Source organism: Agelaius tricolor, unplaced genomic scaffold (assembly GCF_023055355.1).
Source record: "Agelaius tricolor isolate 1412-34295 unplaced genomic scaffold, bAgeTri1.0.p SCAF_10, whole genome shotgun sequence".
NCBI classification, from domain to species: Eukaryota; Metazoa; Chordata; class Aves; order Passeriformes; family Icteridae; genus Agelaius; species Agelaius tricolor.
This window is the reverse complement of record NW_027269270.1, coordinates 27,033,003-27,059,362: the sequence shown is the minus strand read 5'-3', so window position 1 is coordinate 27,059,362 and position 26,360 is coordinate 27,033,003. Positions and strand designations below refer to the sequence as shown.

The following is a 26,360-nucleotide window of genomic DNA, read 5'->3' as shown; positions in this document are numbered from 1 at the left end:
TTCCTTTAGATATCTTACTTTGTTCTAGAAGCATTTCCCTTTTAAATTCTACATTTATTTTAAAATAAATGTTAATAGACCTGTATAATATTTTCTCCCCAATCTTGTTGTAGCATTTGGAAATCAACTGGGCAGGCATGAGCAACCTTCTGGATGTCCCAGGAATTAAGTGAGTGTCTACTTTGCTTTACTTTATTCTTTGAAAAAATTTTGGAAGTTGGGATGTAGTTCTTGAGTAACCAAAGCTGTTGTTGAGAGCATTGTGTGCAAGATGTTGTGTCTGTTCATCCCATTGTATCTGGCTGTGGCAAAACCTGAGAAGGGTTCTTTTCACATTCTGTCAAAACTGTTTCAATCACTTCATTACATTTAGGATGGAAATAGTAAATCCCCCAAACAACAACGACTTAAACTAAAAAATAAGCCTTTCTGTTTCCCATGTGCTAGTTATTTGCAAAGGTAGATGAAGTAGGTTTAGACTGGCAGACTGCTTTTTGTTATTTACAGCGAAGTGTAGAAAGGCAAGGTATCACAGAGCTGCAGTCCCTCTGAAAAACTCAAGTACAATCCATGGTAAAGAGAACTGCACCAGATTTATAGGGAGAAAAGTTTTCTTTCTATGTAATCTGCTCACCCTTTAGGTGTAGCTCTTCTCCAGTGCCTCTTGGGTTAGTATTACATACATAAAACTTGCACAGCAAGGATGAAAATCTTAGTGGGTTTCAGTATTGTTACAAACTGCTTCACCAGATTAGGGATTCAGTTTGTTCTTTAGTGTAAGGAGAAAATTCTGTTGCACAAGAGGAAAATACATGGGGTTACACAGCCATTGCCTTTGTCCCTTTCAGAAGTATCTGTTCCTCTCTGCTCCCCCGCAGCTCATGGTTTGCAGACTCAGGAAGAGTGGCCACTTTAGGTGCCAGTTTATGTGTTAAAGATCCTCTGAAGGCTTTTGATGTTGAATGAGAAGAAGTTTCCTTTTTCTCTTAATTTGAGGCCTGAGTGGCCTTTTGCCCGGAAGTTTAGCCTGAGAGCTCTAGTTTTTATCAGGGGAATTAATCTGTTCTTTTCTAACTTGGCTTCCCTAATCCTTGCAGGGAAAAGGCCTGTAGGTGTTCCAGCCTACAGCCTCTCATATAATTAAGTGCAAATTTGGTGTCCTAAATTTTTACTGCCTGGTTCTCCCAAAGGGATTTGCACACAGAAACCTTTGCTTGTTCCTCAGCAGTGCAATGAAAGCTGGGAGCAAAACATGCCTGACCATGAATGGGCTGAAGTACAGGTTGAACAAGAGCCCTCCCTGTCAAATGAATTTGGCTCACTTAAGATAGCAAAGAAACTGGATGCAGTCATCTGTCCTCACATACAAGCTGTGTTTAGTTGGGTGTACCCTGAGACTTGGGAGAGGGGACAATTCTGTGACATTCCTCCTGTGGGTTTTTTTTTTACAGGAAAGCCAAGAGCCTGACCAAGGTTCCTGGTTTACCATTTGGAGTAGAAGACTTCCCTTATGTTCTTTATGTGTGAATCCAGCCTCCTCTGTGAATTGGGTCAATTTAGTTACACAGTCATACCCTTATAAGCACTAGATCTACCAAGAGGATGAATATTTCAGATAATTGGTGCTCCTGGGTTTTCCTCTTAATATTGTTTTTTGCTTATGCCAGGTTGTAGTGGTGTGTTGAAATCCTCTCATTAATCACCTGGAGAGTACTTGGACATCTCTGATAACCATATACTTCTTGTACCTGCTGTACAAAAAGAGCAGTTGTAAATCAAAGATTTGAACTGAAACGCTAAAAATATGCAAGTTGTAATTAGGCTGCAAAGTTCCTTGAACTCCAAGATAGTGCCCTCAATTCAGCCAATGTGATCTCCAGTTACTTCAGAAGAAATTTTTCTTCTTAGTGCAAATTCTGCCAAGATCCAGAACCTCATCTGAGAAATGAGCTTGGGTTGTTGGTTTTTGGGGTTTTTTTAATGTGTCTGTCTGCTTCAATTTTGTGAAAAGGTCTCAGCAGGTCGCCAAGGCAGCAGTGTGTGCTGTGGCCATTTCTAAGTCTAAAAAAAAACTAGCTCAAGGCCTTGAGCCCCTTGTGAAATGCTGAAACCTCCTGATTCCCTTCTCCCTTTGTCCATCTCTGGTGTTATTCCTAAGGAAACCCAGAAGACACTTGAGTTTGACATGTTTGGGTGTGTGCATGAAGATTTCACACAGCCTGAGCTCCCATTCATCATTTACAAAGATGAGCCAAATTCACACCCTGCAACAGGGATGCTCCTACTGCAAACCTTCACCACTAAATTGGAGTTGAATGGCCACTCTGCAGCTCTTTCATACAATCATAAACTTTGGAAAAGATCTTTATAGATCACCAAGTCCAGTCATTAACCCAATACTGCCAAGCCCATCACTGAGCTATGTGCCTAAGCACTTTTACAGGTCTTTTAAATGCTTCCAGAGATGGTGACTCAACCATTTCCCTGGTTGTCCTGTTCTAATTCTTGAGAATACTTTAGGGAGAGCTAGGCCACACCAGTCACTTTGCAATGCTTATTTTTTCTGCTGTCCCTCACTTTCCCTCCTGAGTTGTGACTGATTGTTGCCATTTTCCCCCACCTGCAGTGTAATGTCAGACTCATTAATTCAAGACTTCATTGCTGCACGGCTGGTTCTACCCAACAGAATCACAGTGCCTCTGAAAAAGAACATGAACATTGCCCACTTGAGGTTCCCTGTCCCACAGGTGAGTTGTTTTTTCAGTGACATAGTGTTTATCTACCTGAGTGATGCATCCAAGCTTAGTGTCTTTGGATGCTGCATCAGCTCTTTCAACCTGAGTTGTGGGCTTTCAGTAGGTAGTATTCCAGAAATATAAAAGCAGTGTTGGATAATAATTTGGGAGGGAGAGACATGGGCACTGGGAGTTCCTACCTTCTCTGCATGTCATAAGGAGTCTGTTTGTACTCTGAGCTCATTTACCAATTAAACCTTTACTCTGTAACTGCAGATCTGTGGTACATGCAAATGAGAGGAAAAATACATAAGCAGTGAGTGTCATGCTATTTGATATTTTTACTAATGCTATGAAGAGTTGAAAATAGGGAACTTGGAAGATCACATATTGTTACAAAAAAAATTTCCTAAATTCTCAACATATCCTGGTCTTCAATGTCCTTCATCCATCAGATACCTAATACTATAGAGGATAAATATAAATGAGTGACAAAGGCACGCTCACTGTTGCAAACTTGCATCACTAAATTGAAGTGGAATGGCTCCTGTGCAATAAAATAAGAACCTGCCAGTGAGTGCTTAGTTCCTCCTTCAGTCAGTGGGAGTTGATCTTTACACTTGATTTGACTGTGGCTGTAATGCTGTGTGCATATGTATATTTCTGATTTAAAAATAAATATTTCCTATACAGTTATCTAGATTGAATTTTACATCTCTTTAAGGGGGCTTTTTTTTTCCCTCTAGGTAAATGGTGGAAGAAGTGCTTTATTACAGCTGTCATTGAAAATGTACTGCATCAAACTACGTGTCTTTGCAGAACTGTCATGGTGACTACCCTTGCTGCCTGAAATAAACAGTTTTAGGAGGCAGCATATTATAATTATCCAAAGATTGCATTTTCATGACCAATTCTGTATCTTATTTTATCCAGGGAGTAATAAGGGTTCATCTCTTAGAAGCTGAAAACCTTGTCCAGAAAGACAATTTCCTTGGTGCCATCAGGGGGAAGTCTGATCCGTACGCTCTCCTCCGCGTTGGCACCGTGCAGTATCGAAGCAAGACAGTCTCCAGGGATCTTAATCCCATTTGGAATGAGACATTTGAGGTACTGAACCTTTTGATCTTTCCATCTCTAGGATACACAGCCATTTACATCCCTGTGCTTGCAGGACCTTCTCTTAGCTGACTGCACAGGGCAGGTGGACTTCCTTGTTTCTTGGTTGAGGCATTTGTGTCCCTTAACCAAGTTCAAATTTACATTGTAAACTTGAAATGTCCTTCAGGTTGATCTGATTTACATGTGTGGGTTTTTGGAGGAGGTGCAAAGCACTGCTTTAAATACCAATCAATGCATCAGTCTGTGCAGCTGCAGGCTGCTCTAGCATTAATTCCTCTCTGCTTATTAGGGATACCAGTTTGAGGGGTTTAACTTGTAGGTGAAAAACAAGCAATGTGAAGCATTTTCACCTATAATCAATTGTATTTATTATGCATTTAACCGTAAGAAAGAACAGGGAATGTCCTTAATGTGTTCGAGAGTTGTCAAGTGTTATGTTCTTGTCCACTGCCTGAGCCTGAATATGTGTATGTGAATGCTTTTTATTTTTAATCAATACCTCTTTCTCCTCCAGTTTGTTGTTCATGAAGTGCCTGGTCAGGACTTAGAAGTGGATTTGTACGATGAAGATCCAGATAAAGATGACTTTATGGGCAGGTAAATTAGCAAGACCTTTGATCAGGGTCCAGTAGCCTCTGCTGTGGGACACCTGAATTACTCATACTGGAAATGTCATACTGTTGGAAGACAATCCCTTTGCCCAGATATTAACACCACATAATTAGTTCCTGGTGCAACTAATGTTGGACAAGGTTACATCCTGCAGGGAATCCTGGGAAGCCATTAGAAGTAATAGTTACTTGAGATTTACTTCAAGTTTATTTTAGTTTTGGAAATATTTCAAGGGGGAGACTTCAGGAGTATAAGTGTGTTCCTGCACACACGTACACAGGTAATGTGGAGTAGTTATTTGGAACAGACTTGACAGTGGGCTTTTTTGGTGGTTTATGCTGCATGCCTCAATGTACCTTGAAATGTTTGCTTTTTGCCTTTCAGCTTGCTGATAAGCCTAGTGGATGTAATGAATGACAGAACTGTTGATGAGGTAAAGATCTCAGCTTATTTCTAAATATGGCTGGTGGTGCATGCCTACATGCACTCATTTGTGCTTCTCCTCTGCTACTACAGTGTTTCTTTGTACTTAATGCTTCCTTGCACACTTGCACTGTGGTATTTTCACAGAAAAAATAATACCAAAGTAGCCATGACAATAATTTTTATGACCAGGCTGGTAACCCCAGAGAGCCCTGAGCCAGCAGTGGGGTATCTTGTTGATACCTTGTGTCCTGTGTGTATCAAATGTTTTGTACAAAGCTGCAGATAAAGTTTGGTGAAGCAGCCTGTTTGCTGAGGGAAGAAATGATCTGACCCTACTGTGGTTCATCCTGCAACCCAGCACTCTACAAACAATGCCAGGGTGCCTGTCTTGTGCTGCTGCTGGTTGGAAATATCCACATGCTTTGCCTGTTCATGGGCATCTTATTTTAATTTTCTTCTGCCTTGTACCTAAGTAGGTGAACGTGCTACAATCTAAGTGTCAAAAATGCAAGCTAATGTTCTCAGAGTAAAATTCACATTGTCTATTGTCTGTCAGAGTCTGCACCACATATACAAAATGTGGTGTCTGCCTCTCAGTCTCAAGTTGCTCTTTGTTATCTCCATGTAGTGGTTTCCCTTGAGTAAGACGACAAGCGGACACTTGCATTTAAAACTGGAGTGGCTTTCACTAGTAAACGACCAAGAAAAGCTGCATGAGGTGAGTGTATTTGCTTAAAGGATTTGGGTGCCCTGATCCCTGTCCAGTCATCAACAAAGGAGTGTGTAAAATTAGAAACCCCAGGCAAAATCACAAGAGTTTATTTTTGTCTGGCAAAGTTTTGATGTGATTCCCTCCCTGCCACTCCTGCAGAGGAAGGGCATTTGCTTGCCCCAGGTCTCTTGGTAATTCAGGAGTAACTCAAATCTGGCAGCTCTTTTCGCTTGAATTAGCAAACCTTTGTTTGACTCACTGCAAAGTGGCTTCTCAGGGGTTCTTTTAAAAATTTTTTCCTCCCTCTTCATCTAGGATTTGTGTAGGACCCTGGACCCCTGAAATAATCTGTATTAGTCATAGGCAAATACCCAGCCTTGGTGCTTGGTAGGGCTGTGTTTCCAAATGGTGTGTCGTTTGTCCAGCAGAATTGCTTGGATAAAGCCCATCTCCCAGAGAGGCTGTTTCTTCATAACCAAGCAAAACCATTTGAATTCCACTGAAGTGAATAAAATTCTTCCCAGGCTTTGTTCTGCTGACACTGGATTCATGTTGATATATGTGGTTGAACATGTTTTTAGGTGTCTTGCTGCACTGGGGAACCCAACCAGTTCTGCACTGAGAGATTGACAAACATTAAAGGCAGGGAATTGAAAAGAGTTACACATCTTCTTACTGGTCTGCTTTGAATTGTCATGCTGTGTTGACTTGAGCTGATCTAAATTGCAAGTTTTAGAGAGAGGCAGAGAGCTCCTTAGCCTTCAGAAGCTGCCCTTGGAATTTTGCTATGTTTTGCATTGTCCTTGGTGGGTGATCCATGACTACTTTGTGTTTTGATTTGTTTTATTTTTCCTTGCCTTTACAGGATAAGAAGGGTCTGTCTACAGCAATTCTGATTGTCTACTTGGACAGTGCCTTCAACCTCCCTGTAAGTACAAACCCCATGCAGCAGCCTTCACTCCTAACCTCCTTTTTTTGAAAACAACAAATTAACTGTTTTAAATATTCTTTCACCAATTCAGAAAAACCACTTTGAGTATTCGAATGGTGAATGTGGAACAAAGAAGATCAAAAATAACAAGTACCTCAAGGTAAAATTTATATTCTTCTCCCACTTTGCAAAACAAGGTTCTGGATTATGTGGTATCATAGGAACTGAAACTAGCAGTGGTTAAAAAGAAATAATCTCTCCTCTATCAGAATCTAAGTGATGAGCAGGGGTTCAAACTAGTGATTGAAAGCCCACGCCAGTGAAAGTCTAGGAGGCCAAAGTGGGAATGCAACACGGAAATGTTTGATTGTGTGTGTGGTTGTCTTTCTTTCTTACACAAAAGAGAGCCTCCAGACATCAGACTAAGTCATAATATCCTTGCTGCTGCTGCTGCTTTCTTCCCTTGCTGAGCTGTTCCAGCTTGACATTGAGCAGGGAGGAATATCATTGTGGTAACTTTCCCATCCACTGGAGACCTGACCACCAGATTCCACTCCCCTTGGCTTTAGAGGGATTCAGAGGCCTCTCTGTCATTCATACCTTCTAATAGCTTCTGTTTATTCTCCCCCCAAATACTGCATTTTGCTACTGTGATGTAAATGGCAGGTACAGGGAAGAATGTACACATCACAGTCAATAATCCTTAATTCTGGACCTCACTGTGTGCAGTTTGTATGTAGTGTTGTGCCAAGACCAGATTCTCAGGCTTAACTTCTATAGCATTAGTGCAAAGAGGTGCAAGAGGTTCAGTATTGTTGCTTCCAGACAGGAATTGTTATTTGATGCCAAGGACTCACTTCCAGCTGCTTTGGAGCAAGTCCTGAGCCTTGGAAACCAATTCTGAGAGTCCTGATTCAGTCAGGAAAGACCAAGATTCCCCACTGAGCCTTCAGCTCTCCTCTCTGTTTCCTCCCAGCTTCTGACAAATTTTTAACTGCTCACCTGTTGGAACCTAAATACATAAAGCTTTGGCTTAAATGTATACTCTTGATGGTGGAGAGTAAGACTGCTGTGTTATTGATGGGGGCTTTCCTGTGCACTACACTCCTCAGGGGTCCCACATCCAGAAAATACTGTCAGCTTTCCAGCAACTTCAAGTAAGAGTACTGGTTTGATATTGCTTCCTGAAAACTATAAATTTCTTAATCTTTTTTTCTGCCTTCTTCTTTCTTCCTTGTATTAAATGACAGAAGATGGAACGAGAGCCTTCCTCCTTTGTCCTGCTCACAGTTGGGAACAAGACTCAGAAGAGTAAGGTGAGGTTGTTTAATTCTTCTGCTTTCATTAGATACTTTCCATCTTATGGGTGACTGTCCCCAGGTATCCCCTAGGAAGGAAAGGACTTCTTGTGAAGCTGATGTGAAGAGCTGTACTTGTAGTGATGGCTGCAGAGCCTGGGAGTGGCTCTGTGTCACCGAGTTGTGGTGGTGGAGGGTGTCAGATCAGCTGCTGTACACATGTGTAGTTCCATGCCTGTGTCCAAGAGTTCATCTTGGCCTAGACACTCTAGATCTATAAGTCTCCAACCCAGCTTATGGTTTCTCAGAGCAGGGTGTCATATGCATCAAGCTGGCTTTTATTCCTTCCTCAGAGTCTTTCCTGGCTCCTGTGTATCACAGTTTTACTGTTTTGTTTTGTTTTGTTTTTAAACCCGGACAAGATGGATATGCATCTCCTCCACTTCACTTCCAGCTCCTTTTTCATTATTTAAAAATTACTTTTGCTTCATGAGTATGAGCAACAGCTGAGGTCTGCCCTCCCAGTAGCTGCCATGTTCCCTGTCCTGCAGCTGGATATGGATGAGCCCTTTTTTCTTTTGGACTTCCAGCAAATAAGAATGAATCCTGTTGGCTACACGCAAGCATAGAGGACTGGCACCTATTTTCCTTTGTTCCTTCCACCTGCTCCACCCACGAATTGGGTTCTACTTGCATTTTTACCTTTTGTGGCTTTCCCTTTCCCTACCACATCACTTGCCTCTCCTAAGCCAGGTCAGGCTTCCAGGCTTTCCCTGCTCCTTTCCACTTGCTGCCTGCACTCATGGCCTGGCAGGGACAGCTGGTTTACAGAGCAGCCACAGTCCCCTTGGGTGCTTTCCATGCTCTTTCCTCTTTGAAGTGAATGGTGCTGAAGCTGTGCCCTCCTACTCTTCCCACGAGTTCTACACCCCTGAATCTGCCCCTCCAGCTTTCCTGCCCTTGCCTGCCAGCTCACTGCAGCTTTGGGAGCTGGCTCAGAGTGCTGCAGGCTGGAAGCAGTGCTCTGGCTCTCCCTGGGTGGGAAGGTGGGAGGGAGGGAGGGAGGGAGCAGTGCCTTGCTGCAGGTGAGGCAGGCTGCTGGTCGAGGCAGTGCTGGTGGGGCCAACTGCAGCTCACCAGACTTGTTCTTTGGCATTTCCACGCCCCAAAGAACTTGTTCTGGTTTTGCCAGAGACTTCACTTCCATATGCTTCTGACCTGGAATTTCCACTCTCTCTATACCACTGGGGTGTAGCATCACTGAGGGCCACCATGGCCCTCTCTGGTGATCAGTGTCATGGATTCTTTGCTTCTCAGAGACTAAACTAATGCATGTTCTTGTTGCAGACCTGCAATTTCAGCAAAGATCCCACATGGGGCCAGGCTTTCACCTTCTTTGTCCACAGTGCTCATTCCCAGTCACTCCACATTGAGGTGAGAGAAAAGCCTTTCCTTTGAAGACCAACTGCGCATCTGTAGGAAGAAACCTCTTCTATGAAGCCCAGGTTGTTTCTGTGTGGGATTGTCATATACTGGGTTCCTCCTACTAAAAGGTGGAAAAAGCACATGTTGCACAGACAATTCTGTATTAGGTGGTGGTGGTATCTAACTTTGTTCTAGCATCATGTAATGTGCAGTGTCTTAGTTCAAAATGTGGGATGTTTCTGGCTGCAAAGTGCAAAAGACATTTCATGCAGTCTGTGTGTAATAAAGACATCAATATTTTGCTGTCAGAAATTGCAGCCTTCATGATTCTCAGCCAGAGCCCTACCTCTTCACCTCTGTGTTCTGGCTTGTTAAGCAGCCCTGTCTCTCATTAGCAGCATTGCAGCCACAGCCAGTTCTGTGCCTGGTCACTTGGATACTGAAAGGAATTGAACTTGGAAGGTGTATTGAGGTTAAATAGGCTAAACAAGCTGTTACCTAAAATGCATGTAAAGATTTAGACCGGTTGCCATCTCAGCTGCTTAGGACATTGTCCCTAAAGCGAGCAAGGAAAATCAAGTGAATCTCAGGGCATGATTTTTCTGCTAAAGTAGTTCTTTCTCTGCATAGTTAGATATGGGATTTTTACTCCAAATGCCCTTTTACTTGTTACCCTCCTGAAATAATGGCATCACCCATTTGGATGTAACCATACTGAAGCAAATAAGCTAATTTTGGTTTCTGTCTGAAATACCTTCTTGCTTTGCTTTTGCATTCCCAGTGATGCACTTCCCACTTTGCCAGCTAATAAAAACTTTTGTTTTCTTCCATCCCCCAGATTAAAGACAAGGAGCGGGACAGTGCCCTAGGAACTTCAGTGGTGTGTCTCTCCCACTTGCTTAAGGACCCAAGCATGACTCTGGATCAGAGATTCCAGCTGGACCATTCCAGTTCAGACAGTTTCATTAAGATGAAACTTGTACTGCGGGTGAGTTGTTCTTTCCCATATTCACTCAGTTTCCCCTGCAGAAGTATCCATTTGTAGCCAAGCAAAAGAGATGAAAGGTGGGCATGAAGAAAGGCAGCTTTGCTTCACAGTTGAGTAGAAAGCAGAAGTGTGATAAGGTATTTAAGTGAAATTAGAAGTGTATGGTGGAGTTGAGAGGTGTCCCTGGGGCTTCGTAAAACTTAGTGCAGTGCCACGGCTGAAAATTTTCTCACAACAATAAAGAGCTGGACTGAGAAAATCTAAGCTGGGGAAAACAGCACTGATGCTTAGGAGTTGTTTTCTCACTGTGCTCTGGATCAGTGTTTATACACTGCTCAGCACAAACACAGTAGGATAAGAGGAGAGAACACCACAGTGAATCCCAGGGGCCCCTTTCATCTCTAATGGCAGAGTTCTGCTGTTACAGTTTTGTGGTGAAATTTCCTTCTGGGTGGTAATGCTGGCATTCACCCCAGTGCTGTGGGAGCAGCACTCACTGTCTTCCCTTGTGATTTTTAGGCACTGAATGTTGAAGAACCTGATCCACAAAGAGTCAAGGCTGGTGTCAATGCCTCAAAGCTAGGTCCTGTGCATGTCACAGAGAAGGCTGGAAACCTGCAGAAGTTTTCCTCTCCACAAGTCTCAAAAGTACCTCCCATGAGCAAAGACTCTGCAGCACCTGAATCTCTGCCAAAAATGGACAGTGGTGGAGAAGACTTGGACGCTAAAGACAGTTCAGGAGCCCCTGTACCATGTGAAACTGTGTCTGGCCTTGATGATGCAGAGGGCAAGCAAAACCCAGAGCATGGCCCACCATCAGCATTGCCCAGCGGAGCAGCGGCCGTGCCCACACTGCCCGTCCTGCAGGAAATGAGGGTGGCACCCAGTGTCACTTCACTGGGGTCCCTGCCTTCTTCCTGCTTTGAATTAAGTAGCAGCAACCTGGACATTCATAAGTAGGTGTTCTTCCAGCTGAATTGTTCTTCTCTTGGGAAAGTTTAGGTGTTACTGTTGCATAGAAGTGAATTCAAGGCTGCTAAATCATTTGGGGTGTTGGGTCTCAAGTCACCTTACAAAGAATTGACCTAGGTATTCCAGTCAACAGCAAAGTAAATTACAGGACACTGTCAGAGCAGGTATAAAGGGAAAGTATACACTCTATGGCTCTCATAAGAGTGCTGCATGTGTTGGTTTTATATTGTTGAAGAGCTTCTCAACACTCATTTAGCAACAGGATTTTGAAGTCTGAACATCCCACTTCTGTAAACTAAACTTCTGTAAACCTAAACTCTTGATAGGCACCTCTGGCTGCTTAAAGCTCTGAATGTGTTTATCCAACACGTTCAAGACTGATAATGCAGTGAACAAAGTTTTTAGGTGTGCTTGTATGTGTCCTCACAGTGCTCAGTGTGAGGCTGCTCAGTCAGGCAGATGGAGAGAAAGATTTGTTTCTCCTGGGGCACAGAATGGAGCTTTTGGAATCCTTAATCAACAGAAGTTACAAAGATCCACCTCACTTAAGAGATCATCAGAGTAGTTACAACCCTGAACATAAAATTCACCTCCAGCTGCAGTTTGGTGAATTGGTGACTGGTGAATTTTTTAGCTCTGAACAGGGCCTAATTTATAAACTATTTTTAAACCATTTTTAAGCAATGTTTTGGATTTTGAGCCATTTTAATAACATGCAGAACAGAATATGAAAAAGGTCCCATTTTGCATATACAGACATTCCTGAGGGAATGTGTGACACACTAACCTATACTTTGCTGCTCCATCTACAGTGGCCACATAGGGGCATTTTTGGCAGTTTGTATTGTGAGATTAAAATCAGGTACCTGCAGAGAAGGCAGGGATGGGGCTTCTGACAGCAAACTTAGGATGCCAGGAAGAAGGATGGTGCCCTGAAAGCTGGTTTTAGTCTGCTTGTGGGCTGCTCAATGGCTGTTTAAAAGCCTTGACTGTGCAATGTCTTGCAGTGGGACTGAGATGCCTCTGGGGGAGATCCAGCTGACCGTGCGCTACGCTTCCATCCGGCAGAGCCTTGTCGTGCTGGTCAATGGCTGCAGGTAATGCTTGTGGTGGCTCACAGAGGGAAGAGCTCTCTGAGCTCTGTCAGTCATCCAGTAAAGCTGCAGCAGAGCCACGTGCAGCAGGAGATGCCTTAGTGCTGGCTGGCTTCCAGCTGTGCAACCTCTCTGTGCCCAGCTCTGGTCAGTGCCAGCAGCAGGTCAGGGAGAGAACCCAGTGAGTTGTGCTCACTGAAGTGGAGATGCTTCCACTGTCACCAACCCAAAATTTCCTCTGGACAGTACTGACAGCTGGTGTGTGTCTTGGGGTGTTGGGATAGGCATTGTGACAGGGATTGATACCTATGACTGAATATGTAATTGTTAATTTAGGAACCCCAGTAAGTGGCCACACCCTCTGGAGTAAAGATTTTAACTAAACAATCTTAAAGTTTTATTTGCATATATTCCAGCTCCTGGGATGAATGTTTTTGTCCTGTGAAGGGTTTGTCTAATGCCAAGAGAGCCAAGGTATTAAAACACACAGTGAGAGAACCTGCCTTGATTGTCTGTTTTTCTTTTAACAGAAACTTGGTACCCTCTTCCAATCGTGGAGTTGATCCATATGTTCGTATATACCTGCTTCCAGACAGAAGATGGACAAGCAGAAAGAAGACTTCTGTTAAGAAAAAAACTCTGAACCCCCAATATGATGAGAAGTAAGAAAATGTAAATTGTTATTATGGTTGGAATAGTTATGATCTCTGTGTAATGACAGGGCTTCTTAAGGTGTGCTGGTGTAGCTCCTAGGGACTCTCTTGTGAACATTTCCAGCTTTTCTGAAACAAATGGCACTTGGACTGTCACTTACAAGTACTTGGGGCTGGCCTTGCTCTGCCTGTGGTGTTGTAAATACCCCAGAAGAAGGGTACACCTTCTTCCCTGCCCCTTCCCTACCCCCAGGCTGCATTCGCTTCTCTGCAAACTGACATTGTCCTGCTGTGTTTAACTCCCTGTCATGGCAGAGGCAATCTACCCATTCAGGAACCTCCCAGAGCCTACTGCTCTGTTCACACTGCTTTGCCTGATGCTTATTCTAACATCTTTCCAAAGGTCCAGGCAGAAGTAAAGAGCCTTTTGAGGCTGGAGCACCCTTTGGGCACACAGATGGATGTTGTCATCACGGCCTGGTGGGAGCAGGATAAAATGCTCCCACCTCTTTGCTGACAGTGTCACAGCTCTGCCACTGAAATGGAATGTGTTTTGCATAAACCCAAACACAGTAACACTTAGAAGTAGAGCTCTTTTGAGAGGTGGTTTTAATCCCATAATTAGAGGAAGGTGCACATGGATGTATGTGAATATTGGTTGATCCTGGGTGGCTTATATTTTTCCTGTCTTATGTCCTTTCTGTATAAGTCAGAAATGGAGAAAAGATTTTAAAAAGTTCCTTCTTAACACTCAAAACACCAAAGCTGAAGATTCTGCTTTGTCTGTTCTTAAGTAACTGCACTGATTTAGTGCCATCCCAACAGCTGAGAAGAGCATCTCCTTTTCCCCATCCCTGACGTATCCTGTACATCCTCAATTAAAGATAATGCTTAGCTCCAAAACACCTTACCTGTTTCACAGCTCTGACTTGAGGAAAAGCTATTCAGGTGGGCAGAACTGGAGTGATTTAGCATGGACAAAACTCACTTGACATTAGCCATGTGTGCCAGAAGCTTGAGTCAGAGCCATTAAGAATTTAATTGCCACAGGTTTCAGCCTTTGTCTGTTCTTGGTGTGGTGCAAGGCTGCTCTGTGAACCTGGGGGGGTGGCTCATGACTATTTCCTCTTGAGTAATGAACATTGCATGGAAAACATGCTGATCTTCCATGGAGGGGGGGAAATAATGTTAAATGCCATTTCATCATGGGTGCATGTTTTCCTCCTTCCCCCTGGCACGGTGGACAGTCTGAACACAGTGTTGTTATCTTTCATGAGGCCTGGAAAAGGTTCCCTGCAATGTGGATAAAACTTCACTCTAGAATTGCCTTTTCTGTGTGTTCCTTCCCTGTTAGAGTCCTGGCCATTGATGCTGTACTCTGTCTCTATATTCTGTCCACTGGTGCTCACAGGATTTTAGGTTTTGCCTTAAGTCTCTTCTTTTTAAACTTTATTTCAAGGTTTGAATTTTTTGAATCTTTGGAAAATGTCAAGAAAAGGACACTGGACATTGCAGTGAAAAACAGCAGGCCATTCATTTCACAGGAGAGGAAGGAGCTGGGGAAGGTAAGTCTAAAGAATCTCCACTACAGATATAACAGAGCTGAACACTCCAGGCTATTCCTGAAATCCTCAAATGTGGCTCCAGTAACTGATTCACAGTGATAGGACTGGCAGTCTGGAAGCAATTTTTTTCTGCCAGATTTTTCATCTCAAATGAGGCTGTATCCATGTGGGAGCTCTGTGGTCTCGTTTCAGAAGGGTGCTCCTGAAGTAAGCCTGGTTCCCGGGCCCTGGTGCTGCCTGTATGGGGAATGGCTCCAAAAGTGCAAACACAGAGCTGAGAAAGGACTAAACCCCACAATTTGCCAGCACTGCTTTGACTTTCTGTGAACAGCTTTGATTCTGTGAAAAGTAAACTGCAATTGCTTCTTCAGTGACAGATAAATTTCCAAGTAGTGCAATAGGAAATGGAACTGGTTCATGCCTACACTATGCTGGGAATGTGGGAAGCTCCATTTTTCCTCAAGCCTGAACTGCAGCCCCACAGCTGGAAAGTGGGTCTGGCTTGGGAGGAGTGGTAGCTTAGCTGAACAATTTATATGCTGAATAACCTACAAACAAATAAAATTTGCTTTTTAAAGGTGCGCATTGACTTGTCCCGGGAGGATTTAATAAAAGGCTTTGCCCAGTGGTAAGTACTCATCTCCATACTTCCAAACCTGCCCATTGCTTGCATGACTGCTGTGGGAGTGAGTGCTGGTAACTGGGCTGTATTTGGGTGAGCAAGAAGAATATCTGACCTGCAAAGGCAGGACTAACTTGAGCTAATCTGGTAGTTCTATCTAAATTGTGTGTTAATCCATTGGCTGTGCAGTGCCTGCCCTGTGAGACAGCTTTAATGAGATGCCTGTGTCAATTATAGTCTTCAGCATATTTTAAGTTGCCATAAAAGCCACAGGGGCACATAAGTAAAAGAATTTTGTTTATTAAAGTAACCTGGCAACAAATTTTAACTTGAATAAAGATCTTAACTAAATACTCTGATCAGCAATATATATGTATGATAAAACTTTAATTACAAAGCATTTATAGAAACTATTATAATGAGCCACTTAGAGTTTTGCTTGTGCGTTAGTTGTGGTTCTGAGGTTTGTATGTTCCTGGTCTGAGGCAGAACAGAGAACCAGGCTTGGGTGTTTTTTTCACTTCTCTGTCTTTAGTAAATGGCAGAAGTCCTTCCTTCTTTCTCCTTCAGTGGAGCCCGAGGAATGTAGTGTGGGGTAGTCCAGGAGCTTGCCATCTGCACAGGCAGTGAGCCAGTATTCCAATAGGAAAACCACATTTCCCTGGCCAGCCTGTGTGTGTGTGTGTCTCAGGGCAATTATGGGAAGAGGAAAAAAAGATGCACCCAAAGTTCCTGGTGAAGAGCTGAAGTTTGAGGCCATCTCTGGAGCCTCCTTTGCTGTGCTGCCTGTGAAGCAGAAGCAAGAAATCAGCCCAAGTTTTCTCTACTGTGCCAGTTAAAACTGTTAAGGTTTTCAACTACAGTAATTACTTATTGTGTTTGTCTTGCAGGTATGAGCTGACAAGGAGCAGACGCAAGAAAATCTGATTTATTCTCATGTACATAAGTTACTAATTTTTCAACTTCCTATGGATGTATATATCTCTTGTAATTAACATGTTTTGCATAGTCATTGCAAATTTGAAGCAGGCTCCAGCTCAGGACATGCAAATTTAATGATCCTATTCAGGGATTAGTTCTCACTGAAGTTAAACATATTTTCCCCCACATAGGGAATAATTTGTCCTTAAAGAATAAGTCCTTAATTTTTGCTATTTCTGGCAAATCCCTCCTCAAAGGACCTTTAAGTGTGAAACCTCTCTTAAAGAAGGGTTGTACCTGGGGAGATTTTAGACTGTCAGCCAAGTGTCATTACTTTGCTTGGCAGTCTGATAGCCCTAGGAACTTGTTCATGTTGTTTTAACATGGCAGTGGTGTACTTTTAAAAGAATACATTTTGAAACAGTATTCTTCAGCTCTAGGGCTAGAGAACCTTTTAAAAGAGAAATTCATTAACAGCTATTTTTTTTGATAAACTAAGAAGTTGGTAGTACACTGTTCAAAAGTACCTTAGCTGACTGTGGCTGCAGGTATGTAAATAATGAGCTTCCAAAAGCAGGGAGATGAACTCACCAAGATGTCATTAAGGTTTTAGTTTGTGACACCTTAACTGGTTTTGTCCTTTGTTACAGTACATTTCAAAATCTTGTAAACCCAGATTCTGTCTGAGGAACAGCAAAGTTTTGTAAACTAAGCTTTAATAATATTGAGGCAAAATATTTTTGGAAGCTTGGTGTGCTTGTTTCTGTATAATAAACTTCTAATTGTCTTGCATAAGAGACTTGATCTAATCCTTTCTAAAACTGACTTTTGGAATACAATGGTGGTAACTTCAAACCATCGCCTGAAGCAAATTTCAAAGATTTTTGGCCTAGATTTTTGGCCAAAATTAAAATTATGGGATTACATTAACCCAGTCTGCCTCAGTCCATAAGCAGAGAGAATACTCACTGAGTAACAATGTTTCTATCCCAAACTGATCTGGAAATGTGAACCACATTTTAAAATAGGCTCTCAGGAAAACCAAGATTGAGGGTTTGTGTAAGTGTGCTGGCTCTGACAGTAAGGGCATCTTTACCTCATACTTACTGTGTCAGCAATATTAAAAGTGTTTAGAGTTTGTGCTGGGTGTTGTGCTGGGTTCAGTTTCCTGGACTGATACAGAGTATATTGGTTCTCTCTCTGGAATTGAGTAGACCAGTTGACAGCAGTTAAAGTTTTTCTTAAATTGACCAAGAATTTAAAAAAAAATTAAAAATGCAGTAACTTTTATTTAAGTAAAAAAAAAATCTGGAATTGTTGCTTAGGAGGTAGCTGCAATGTCATGTGCACCAGCAGGTACATTCACAGGTAAGAGAAATCTTGTTCAGGAAGAGCAGAATCACCCATAACCAGCTCCCCATTTCAGGTTTTGCACTGCAGGTAAAATATCATCCACGTTACTGATCTCTGCAACAGAATGGAAAGCAAAAGTGTTAGGTTTATGAACTCAGAACACCTCGAGTTCAACCAAAATTCTAACTTAAACAGATGGTGAATTAAATAAACTCCTCAGGCTTTTTAATGCTTTCAGAAAAAAATCAATTAGGCTTGTAAGTAATATGCTTAAGTAAATGCAACCCCATGTTAAATGAAAAGAAAGTGTTTTGGTCACTTCCTGAGGAAAGGTGGAAAGGAGAGTGAGGCAAAGGCAGCACATTCCCTCACATCCTCCTTCTGTTTTAGCACAGCAGGAGTAAAGAAAACATGTGTTAACTGTTTAGAGTTGTATGAGGAAGTGTTGGCATGAAGATAATTATTGTTGCAAATATTACTCACCTAGAAGACACAGCAAATCTTGAATGAGAGCTTGAAAGGGTGGAAAGAAGCACTCATGTTCTTCAAGCTTATTGATGATACTGGAATGGAAAGTGAGACAATCAGGTAAGAGGTGCAAGGACGTGGCAAGTTCATCCCTTTGGTCATTTTGTTGTTCTGTGCCATGACTTTGTGAAAATACTGCTACTTAGTACATAAAACCATGGACACCAATGTTCTGTTCTCCAGTTCTGAACCCTGCAGCCAACAAGGGATCTGTCATGAGGATCTCTGATTTCACTACTAACACTGTATACACATCCTTCCTTTCCCCCTCACATGGCTCCAGGTAGTCTGGGGCCTGGAATATTTGTCTGTGTATGCTAAATATACTGCCTGGGGGTGGCTGGTATAACTGCCTTGGAGGTAGAGCAAGAAATGCTTTATAAGCAGCTGTTCTCCAGTTAAAACTGAGAAATGAGTGCAGAAAGGCTGAGGCAGTGAGTATTGTTAACTCAGCATGTGTCAGACTTGCTGCCTGCTCCCTTTTTAGTTTGTCTGTAAAGCACATGGTGAATGCAAGCCCTCAGGGTCTGCTACACCACCTAGATGTGGCTGTTACCTGTTGAACATATAACTGGATTTGTCCAGTTTCTAAAGTATTTGTAGGCAGCTTGAGGCAAACCCTGCCTTGGCAACTAGAACACTTCAATGTTACATCTGAGACTTGCATCACTTTCTCCTCCCCACCCAGGTGCCAGATTTGTCTCCTGATGAAACATGTATCCCATTAAGGCTTGTTTGATCACATTATCCATGCAAACCAGAGAGTGTTTTGGAACCTTCTGGCCTCAATTTTTCCCTCTGTCAACTTCATCTTTTTGACAGGATACAAGATTTGTTTCAAGCAGGACAGCAGTAACTAACACCCGTGCTGTTGCAGCTCACTGACTTTGTAACAAATGATGAAAGTTTCTTTCAGCATCAGTTTTTGCCAGTTCTCAATTACTACATTTGATGTTTGCAGACTGGTCAGCAATGGAACAGCCCCACATACCTGTGGATGTCTTGGGTGCCCAGAAGCTGCTGTACCTGCTCAGTCACGTTCTTATTAATGATGTCACACAGTTTCCCAACAGTATTCACTACCACAGTGGGTGGAGCTGAACTGTCTGTGGAAAAACAAACACCTCATGATTCTTTTAACAGTAATGACAGGGAAGTATTTTAGACACAGCTGAAATTTTGCAGGTGCACAGATTTTATTTGGTTTTCATAGATCTAGGCATATACATTCCATCATTCAGAGAAAACAGAAATAAACAAATGGTCAGAAATAAACAAATGTTAGCTAGGAATGGGGATTCTCTCAGTAATCCTTTAGTGGCTAAAAAAACTTTGGCAGAGCTGTGTGTTCACAGCAGAGAGGGTACTAAAGTGCATCCTTACAATGTCAGTGGAAATCAGCTAACTGAAATTATATATATAGAGAGGGGGTTATTAAATTAGGTTCTTGTGACACAGCAGACACACTGCAGGGACTAGGCCAATAAGGAACCTGCTTAACAAACACGGAAATGTTTGGAGGAGGATGTTTTTTGTTAACACCCAGAACTTGTTTTGGTATTGAATTTTAACCTGTCTGTAGTGCTGTGACTAAAGGTAGCGGCCTCTTTGTCCTTTTCTCCTTCAATTTCAGAAGAACTAAGCCTGGACAAGGCATCTTCTGAGCTGCAGTTATTAGGGGGAGGTGAGGTTTCCTCCTCTCCCATGCTGGCTGCAGGCAGGAACACTGCTTCCCTCCTTGAATGAGGCTCAGCAGCCCAGAGGCTCTGGGGCTGGACATCCTACAGCCCAGACCAACCTTTTAACCCAGCAGCAGCAGCAGCTGCTGTTCTACAGAAGTTTACCACCAGAAGGGAAATAACCAACTACACCTCTGAGTACTGACAGTTTTTAACATTCAACAACTTGTTTTGAAGTTTAGCAGCATAAGATGGAACTTTCCGAGGACTGGACCCAATTACAGTTGAATGAATTACTGAGGAGAAATCTACCTCCGAGACAGAGTTATTTTCTTCCTTAAATTTGTTATCTTTCAAGTGAAGAATGAATAACAATTGTGAAATCCCCTCACCAAAAAAACCTTCATGGAAAAAAATTTCTATTTCCCCTGTTATTCTCATCTTCTGCCTCCCTGTTATTCCTCAGCAACTACTAAAGGCCTACAAATAATGGGGATTTGCTATTTGAGCTATAAATTGACAGGAACATGTTTTTGTCTTCCCAGTGAAGGAAACACCTAGTTAATTCATTTCCCAACAGCTCAACATTATTTTCTATGAAGAGGGCAGCTTTTCACCTGTCTCCTTTTTTTGGAATAGTGTGAACAAGCAGCAGGTGGTAAGTCTTTACCTAGTTCCAGGAGCTCTTGGAGGTTCCTCATGGCATTGGTCATTTCCCCCAGCTTTATGTACACCTCATTCATCCGTGGATAAACACCATTCAGAGAATTCACATCAAACAACTTCTGGAAGTGGGAGACTATGGCAGACAAGGTTTGCAAGGAGTGTGTCTGGCTGTTCTGGAGCAAGCAGGAAGAACTCATCAATTGTATTGCTTAACAAGGCAAGAGTACTTTAAGCTGTGAAACATTCTTAAAACCAGTCTGAAGAACAGGTGTAACTTCCCTTACAAAATCTCAATGTTTCAAATATTTTTAAATCTGAAGACACAGTTTCAATAGTTTTCAGGCACAAGTATACACCAAACTCCAAATACTCTTTTGAAAGCTTCCTTCTCTGTTGCTAAGAGAAGCATTTATGTATTCTCAGCCCTGAGAGACAGAACAGGATAATTCCTGAGACTACAGGGCAATGCAAATTCACTGCTGGTCAAGTGCCTTTGATTAAAGCAATCTTCCCCAAGGTGAATTTATCCATTATGTTAAAAGAGTCTTTGACTACTGAATGTCTTCAAACAGGTATTTCTTAAATGCTGCAAGGCTTTCAAATGCACCAATCTAATCACTGTGTGAAGAATGCATTTAAGAACTCCACAGTAACTTGTGATTATAAATCTCTGGTAAGAATTACCTTTTCCTTGTGTTCTAGTTCTTCCAAAATTGCATCTACTATCAACTGGAGGTCTTCAACTCGTATGGATTCTCTGTTATCCTGTGGATCTTTAGTGTTCCAAGGCAGCAATTCCAGAGATAGTTTTCTCAAGGACCTATGCAAATCCTTAAGAAAGGAGGAGAGCCAACCTATTTTAGAAACTGCTTAAAGTTGTTTTTAGTATAGAAACAGACGTTTTTCTGTTTCTTATATGCAGAAAACATTCTAGCACTGGAGAGGTTAAGGTTTTAATTTTCATGAATTTAAGGATAGTATCTTGCTGACATTCTTTGATTTGAAAAGAACAGAGTAAAAAATATTATATTTGCTATGTATTACAGTTTAAGTGAAATAGGAAGTATTGGTCACAAAGAGTTTGGCTTTAAACAAAACTATTTCACTTGTATTTGGATCAAAAAGTCACTGGTCAGACAAAAGGAAGAGAATGCACCTTCATCAATGTGTGAAGTCCAGACTCTGAAGCTTAAGTTTCTTCTCAGGGACTCAATCAATAAAATGAAATAGAAGATTTACACAGAGAAGTATCTCTGGTATATATTTCACATGGACAGCAGATTATTTGTAAAATTTAACACCAGGTCAGAAAATAACAAAAGCTACATGTAAAAACCGCCCCCAACGACACATAGAGAGGGATGGAGGAGAGGAGAACAGATGAAAGGAAACCAAAAAACAGAGTACAACAACGTGTTGTTACCTTTAGGGCTATGAGCTGATCTGCCCACATTTCTACAGTGAGTGGAAGGTGCTCAAATCCACATCCCTGCCCATTCTCTTTATTGTCATTCTGCACTGGCCCTTTGCTGGGCCGGAATATTAACGGAGGAGCTCTTGGGCTTTGCAAAATAGAATCAATATGGGACAAAACCTTCAAGAACAAATAACAAATGTTATTGCTCAAATATGTACAATGTTTTGTAATAAAATCCCTCTCTATCACAGTCATGGTTGTCAAAAATTAAGTCATAAATAGCTCCAATATTACTATTGAGTGATTTTACACATGCATTCAACATGCAATAGACTCAAAGATTTCAACATATACTAGCTAGAAGATATGTAAAAGTAATGTAAGTATATACTTCCCTTTGAGGGATAGTTAACATTTATCCACTTGAGGCACTGTAAATTCCACAATTTACAGTTTGCTAAGTTTTATATAGTTAGGCTTTTTAATTAGAAGAAAAATAAAGGCCACTTTATTTTCCACCCAAGATCTTATCACCCAAGATCTTGAACAAATCCCCTGTCCTGAACAGACTTCAGCTAAATCATATTTACCAGCCTAGTGTCTGCTGCCTTGCTGTGTTTTCAGGTAGTTTACACTGAGACAGAACAAGAACAAGCCTACCCTGACTGCCAAATCCAGAACATGACTCATCTTGCACAGAGGATTTGATAGGCACTCTTAGCCTCAGACCAGCACACTTGACACAGCTAAACAAAACACGTAAAACATTTCATTGTAACAGCGCTAGAAACATGCAGAACAGATACAATTTGGGTACCTGCAAGTATTGCTGGCAAGCTGCCTGCAGCTGATCCACAATGGCAACTCTCCCAGAGTCTTTCTTTTCTTCTTTTTTTTCTCCAGTCCTACTCCCTGAAAATCTGCACAAAATACACACAGTGGGTCACACAAGCAGCCTTAGCAGGAGATGCTACCTTTTAACTTGGAGGAAGAACCAGGTGTGTAGCATTTAAGCTCAAACATACAAAGTCAATATCTACGTTATGATGCTGGGCAACAGAATTCATTCAGACCCAAGTAGCACAGACTGACAACACAATACCCAATGCAAATATCATTAATTTATCTCAAGTCTCCAGGCTGAGGCTATGCCAGACTGCTTGGTGATCTAGAAGGGACACCCTCAGTTTTTGTGTTGCCAGAGTTCTACTATGGCTGAAGACCTAAAATCCAGAATTTTACTCTAAAGGCTCAAATTCCAAACTCAGTTATTATCCACTTCTGCTGGAATATCTTTCCTGGCTTATTACACAAAGCTCACTACTGCTTTTCATCCAAATGATACCTACTGCACAAGAGACTAGACCATTTCAATATACACAACAGGTCTATTTTTTTTTCAAGTTAAGGTGATGTCTTTTTCAGGCTATAAAACATTTAGCATTTAGTATACACAAGGGCAAATGACTAAGTGAAATTACAGTTAAAAACACTTCATTAGTACTAGAACTTTTTATATCTTCCATGTATTTTCTTAGCAATATTTCAGAAAAAAACAGTCAATTTTTTAAGAATAATCTGGACATAACTTCAGTAGCTGCAACATTTTGCCAACTCACACTTTCCCATTTATAATCCATAATGAAACCAATAACTTCCTTTACAGCTTATGGAAGCAGCAAACACCAGAGATGGCCCTGTACATATTGCCAGCAAAAGAGCTCAAATCAAATCCAGAAAGACAAAATGAAATAAAAAACCCCACACTGCTGTGCCCCCATTTGGAGACCCTGCCATCTTTTCAGAAATAGAGGGCTGCAGAGGTCCAGCAGGACTTGCTACTCACAACCAGGCTCCAAAGAATGCTGATAAGGCACATGGTCTATAAGCTACTCTCTACATTACAGGCTGCAGAGTAACCTTGCATTCAGAAGTCCAGAGGATTCATGAAAGTCCCTGAAAGACTATACTTACTGGGTAGTTTTCTTTAAAGCTTTCTGTAGTTTCTTCACTTGGTACTTGTAAAATTTTAATTCCTGTGCAGCTGGCCTGCTAGACAGAAAAAGTACCATGTTATATGTCTTGCATTGGAAGGTATCTATAAAATTCATCCAAGCAAAAAAAGTAAAAAAGCTTTGCCAGGACCAAAAAATCATTCTGGAAATTAAATTCTGCTATATTTCTACATGACAACAGCAATAAAGAGCAAACTAATCATTAGCAGCTGTTATTAACAGTGTAGGGAGAACAGTGTGGCTGTTGCTGCCATATCTCATTTCTTTGATCACAGATTTCACACTTGACTTTTACAATTGCCGGTGCTTGTAAAGCAAAGTCTGCTGAAATGGCCTTGCAAAGAATGATACTTATCCTTTCTCACCTTATTTCCAAGTTTTTCTTGAGATTTATATTTTCAAGCAAAAGCTGTTCATTCTTGGCTTTTGTTTCAGTAAGCTGCTTCTGGAAAGACTGCAACAGAGACTGGGTTATTGCTTCTATTGCCCTCATTTCATAATGAACAAGCTTCAACAATTTAAAGTGTGTGCATGTTAAGAAGGGTTCCCAATTGCCTGGACAGCAAAGCAGCATGGATGAGGACTCAGATGATTGAGCCCAAGAGCCTGGTGCATTAGACCCCAGGTGGAGCACTGTGACCAAAGGAGGTCTATGCAATCCTCAGCAGACACACAGCATTTTGCTGAATCTTTGCACAAGGACAGGGACTCTGCCCATAGAGGTTACAAGTTCAGAAGACATGACAAGAACAAGAGACAGAAAACAAACATGTTTATGTTTCTATGTGGCTCTTGAAGGGTTACCATTGAGAGATCTGCACTGACTTATTCTTGGCAGTTCCATACCATGAGCAGTGCTTTGTAATTAGGAGTAGCATCTAGATTTAAGAACTCTTCCTTGGTTTTTACTTCTCTCTGCACCTCATCTTCATCTTTTTTATATTGCCTATTGGGAAAAATAAATTAGTTCAGCTTAGTGCAGTTCATTTAGCTCAAAAATTTCAGTTGGTTTAGTTAGCAGTTATGTATGATAATCATGTTTCCATAAACTACCAAGTAAATAGAATAGATATTCTGCCCTAAGATTCCTGCTCTAATTTCTGGGAAAGCTGTTTCATATGCTAATGAAATGCACTTATCCACAGGAGAAACTCCAGTACAAGCAAATCCCATTTCAGTTTTGTCAACAGTAATCTCAAACTATAGAATGTCTCAGGTATCTGTTTGTTGCTTTGTGCCATGCAAGCACTGGGATAGAGCTGAAAAACTTTAGTTTTGGGAGATCAATCAACTGAGCACAGCTAATGCAGTAATTCTGCCTGTGAACCATGGTAAAAGAGAAATGGGAAGAAAAAGAAAGAAAGCAAGAAAGAAAGACATAGTTCAAGTATCTGAATACACCAAGCCTCCTAACTGTCCTCGTCTCCTGGCTGAGAAGCTGCTTAGCCTGACTGCCAGTTATTCTCTGGAAAAATCTAAATTTCCATGACTATTATAACCCTTTGTTATTTCTTACATGCTAGTGCTACCTGGAGCACAGAATATTTACCATTATAGAATTTAAGAACAGTAAGGGCTAAAAAAAATTTGAACAGTAGAACCACAGGGCATTCAATGAGACCTACCTCAGCTCCTTTTTAATCTGACTAATTTGAGATTCATAATAGTCAATTAGACAAAGGTACCTGAAGAAAGGAAAAATTCATTTTGAATTTCAGATATTCTCACAAAACTCATACTGTGACCAACCCAGAGGAACAGGTCAGCTCACACAGCTGCACTGCACTTTGGAAGTGGCTGCTCCAAACAGTGGAGTTTCTCTCATACCAGACAACCATGGTCTCACTTTGCCAAAATGGAAAAGTAGACACATTGAATCTGTGCTAGTTTGGAAACAGCAAAATATTCAAGAGGAGAAAAAAGTTAAATCTGCCCACCAGCCTCCTCTTCTTATGCTTGTGGTTGCCCAGCAAGATTAACAGAGAGGCACAGTCAAAATAAAGTGTCTTGAGCACTCTGAGATTGTCTGGTTTGGAGAGACAGATGAGGGAGGACAGGAAACTAAATTCAGTGATCCTTCCTCTGATACAGTGAGGGCTCAAGGAAAAAGCTGAGCACACACAATCTCTCTTAAAGCTTCCCAGGTAAACACTGCTGGCCAGACCTAGAGAGTTGATTTTTTATCAGCACAATAAAGCAATGGCTACCTGAGGCCTAGGAACTGGCAAGTGCCTGATTGTAGCAGAGCTATGGAAATCCTACTAGCAAGAGACACAGCTCTGTGGCACTTTGGGAACTTACCCAAAAGTACTTTGAAGCTTACAAGCATGCCTGCAGTCAGCAGTTGCAAACATCACTTCCCAAAATCAGAAAGGCTCTTTTTAGGGGGGCTAAGGATGGTGTTTGATGGGGGGTTTGTTTATTTTTAACTTACATTTTTAAATGTTAGAATTCCAGGATGAGATCATCCCAGCCAACACTGCAGCTACAGAGCAGAGTGAATCATTCCCTTCCCTTTGCTGACATCTAGTGTGTGCAGTGGGTGGCAATTTTTTAATTTCTGCCATGGATTTATCTGGCTTACAGTTTCACAAAAGAAAAATATCACTGCACTGAGGTACCTTCACAA

The 26,360-nt window shown here is 41.7% G+C and overlaps 2 protein-coding genes across 9 annotated transcripts in view; one reads left to right on the top strand and one right to left on the bottom strand.

Annotated features, from left to right (window-relative positions):
* ESYT3 (extended synaptotagmin 3) overlaps positions 1–16,868 on the top strand; it is a 38,148-nt gene extending 21,280 nt beyond the window's left edge. For both annotated transcript variants that reach the window (XM_071435340.1, XM_071435339.1), the window contains 17 exons: positions 114–169; positions 2,627–2,747; positions 3,669–3,842; positions 4,369–4,451; positions 4,851–4,899; positions 5,521–5,610; positions 6,470–6,532; positions 6,627–6,695; positions 7,786–7,851; positions 9,181–9,267; positions 10,097–10,246; positions 10,766–11,202; positions 12,226–12,315; positions 12,843–12,974; positions 14,425–14,530; positions 15,109–15,158; positions 16,043–16,868. In XM_071435340.1, coding sequence (XP_071291441.1) covers positions 114–169; positions 2,627–2,747; positions 3,669–3,842; positions 4,369–4,451; positions 4,851–4,899; positions 5,521–5,610; positions 6,470–6,532; positions 6,627–6,695; positions 7,786–7,851; positions 9,181–9,267; positions 10,097–10,246; positions 10,766–11,202; positions 12,226–12,315; positions 12,843–12,974; positions 14,425–14,530; positions 15,109–15,158; positions 16,043–16,079 — 1,860 coding nt within the window. In that variant the 3' untranslated portion in view covers positions 16,080–16,868. The remainder of the gene's footprint in view (positions 1–113; positions 170–2,626; positions 2,748–3,668; positions 3,843–4,368; positions 4,452–4,850; positions 4,900–5,520; positions 5,611–6,469; positions 6,533–6,626; positions 6,696–7,785; positions 7,852–9,180; positions 9,268–10,096; positions 10,247–10,765; positions 11,203–12,225; positions 12,316–12,842; positions 12,975–14,424; positions 14,531–15,108; positions 15,159–16,042) is intronic.
* Positions 16,869–17,342: 474 nt separating this feature from the next.
* CEP70 (centrosomal protein 70) overlaps positions 17,343–26,360 on the bottom strand; it is an 11,122-nt gene continuing 2,104 nt past the window's right edge. Inside the window, exons 6-16 of one of the 7 annotated variants that reach the window (XM_071435345.1) lie at positions 25,357–25,416; positions 24,578–24,677; positions 24,097–24,185; positions 23,691–23,768; positions 22,534–22,636; positions 21,723–21,893; positions 20,984–21,130; positions 20,304–20,472; positions 18,946–19,060; positions 17,910–17,989; positions 17,343–17,540 (exon numbers count right to left, since the gene is read on the bottom strand). In XM_071435345.1, coding sequence (XP_071291446.1) covers positions 17,473–17,540; positions 17,910–17,989; positions 18,946–19,060; positions 20,304–20,472; positions 20,984–21,130; positions 21,723–21,893; positions 22,534–22,636; positions 23,691–23,768; positions 24,097–24,185; positions 24,578–24,677; positions 25,357–25,416 — 1,180 coding nt within the window. In that variant the 3' untranslated portion in view covers positions 17,343–17,472. Of the gene's footprint in view, positions 17,541–17,909; positions 17,990–18,945; positions 19,061–20,303; positions 20,473–20,983; positions 21,131–21,722; positions 21,894–22,533; positions 22,637–23,690; positions 23,769–24,095; positions 24,514–24,535; positions 24,678–25,356; positions 25,417–26,360 lie in introns of those variants that run through there. The other 6 variants (XM_071435346.1, XM_071435348.1, XM_071435350.1 and 3 more) reach the window with 6 other exon arrangements.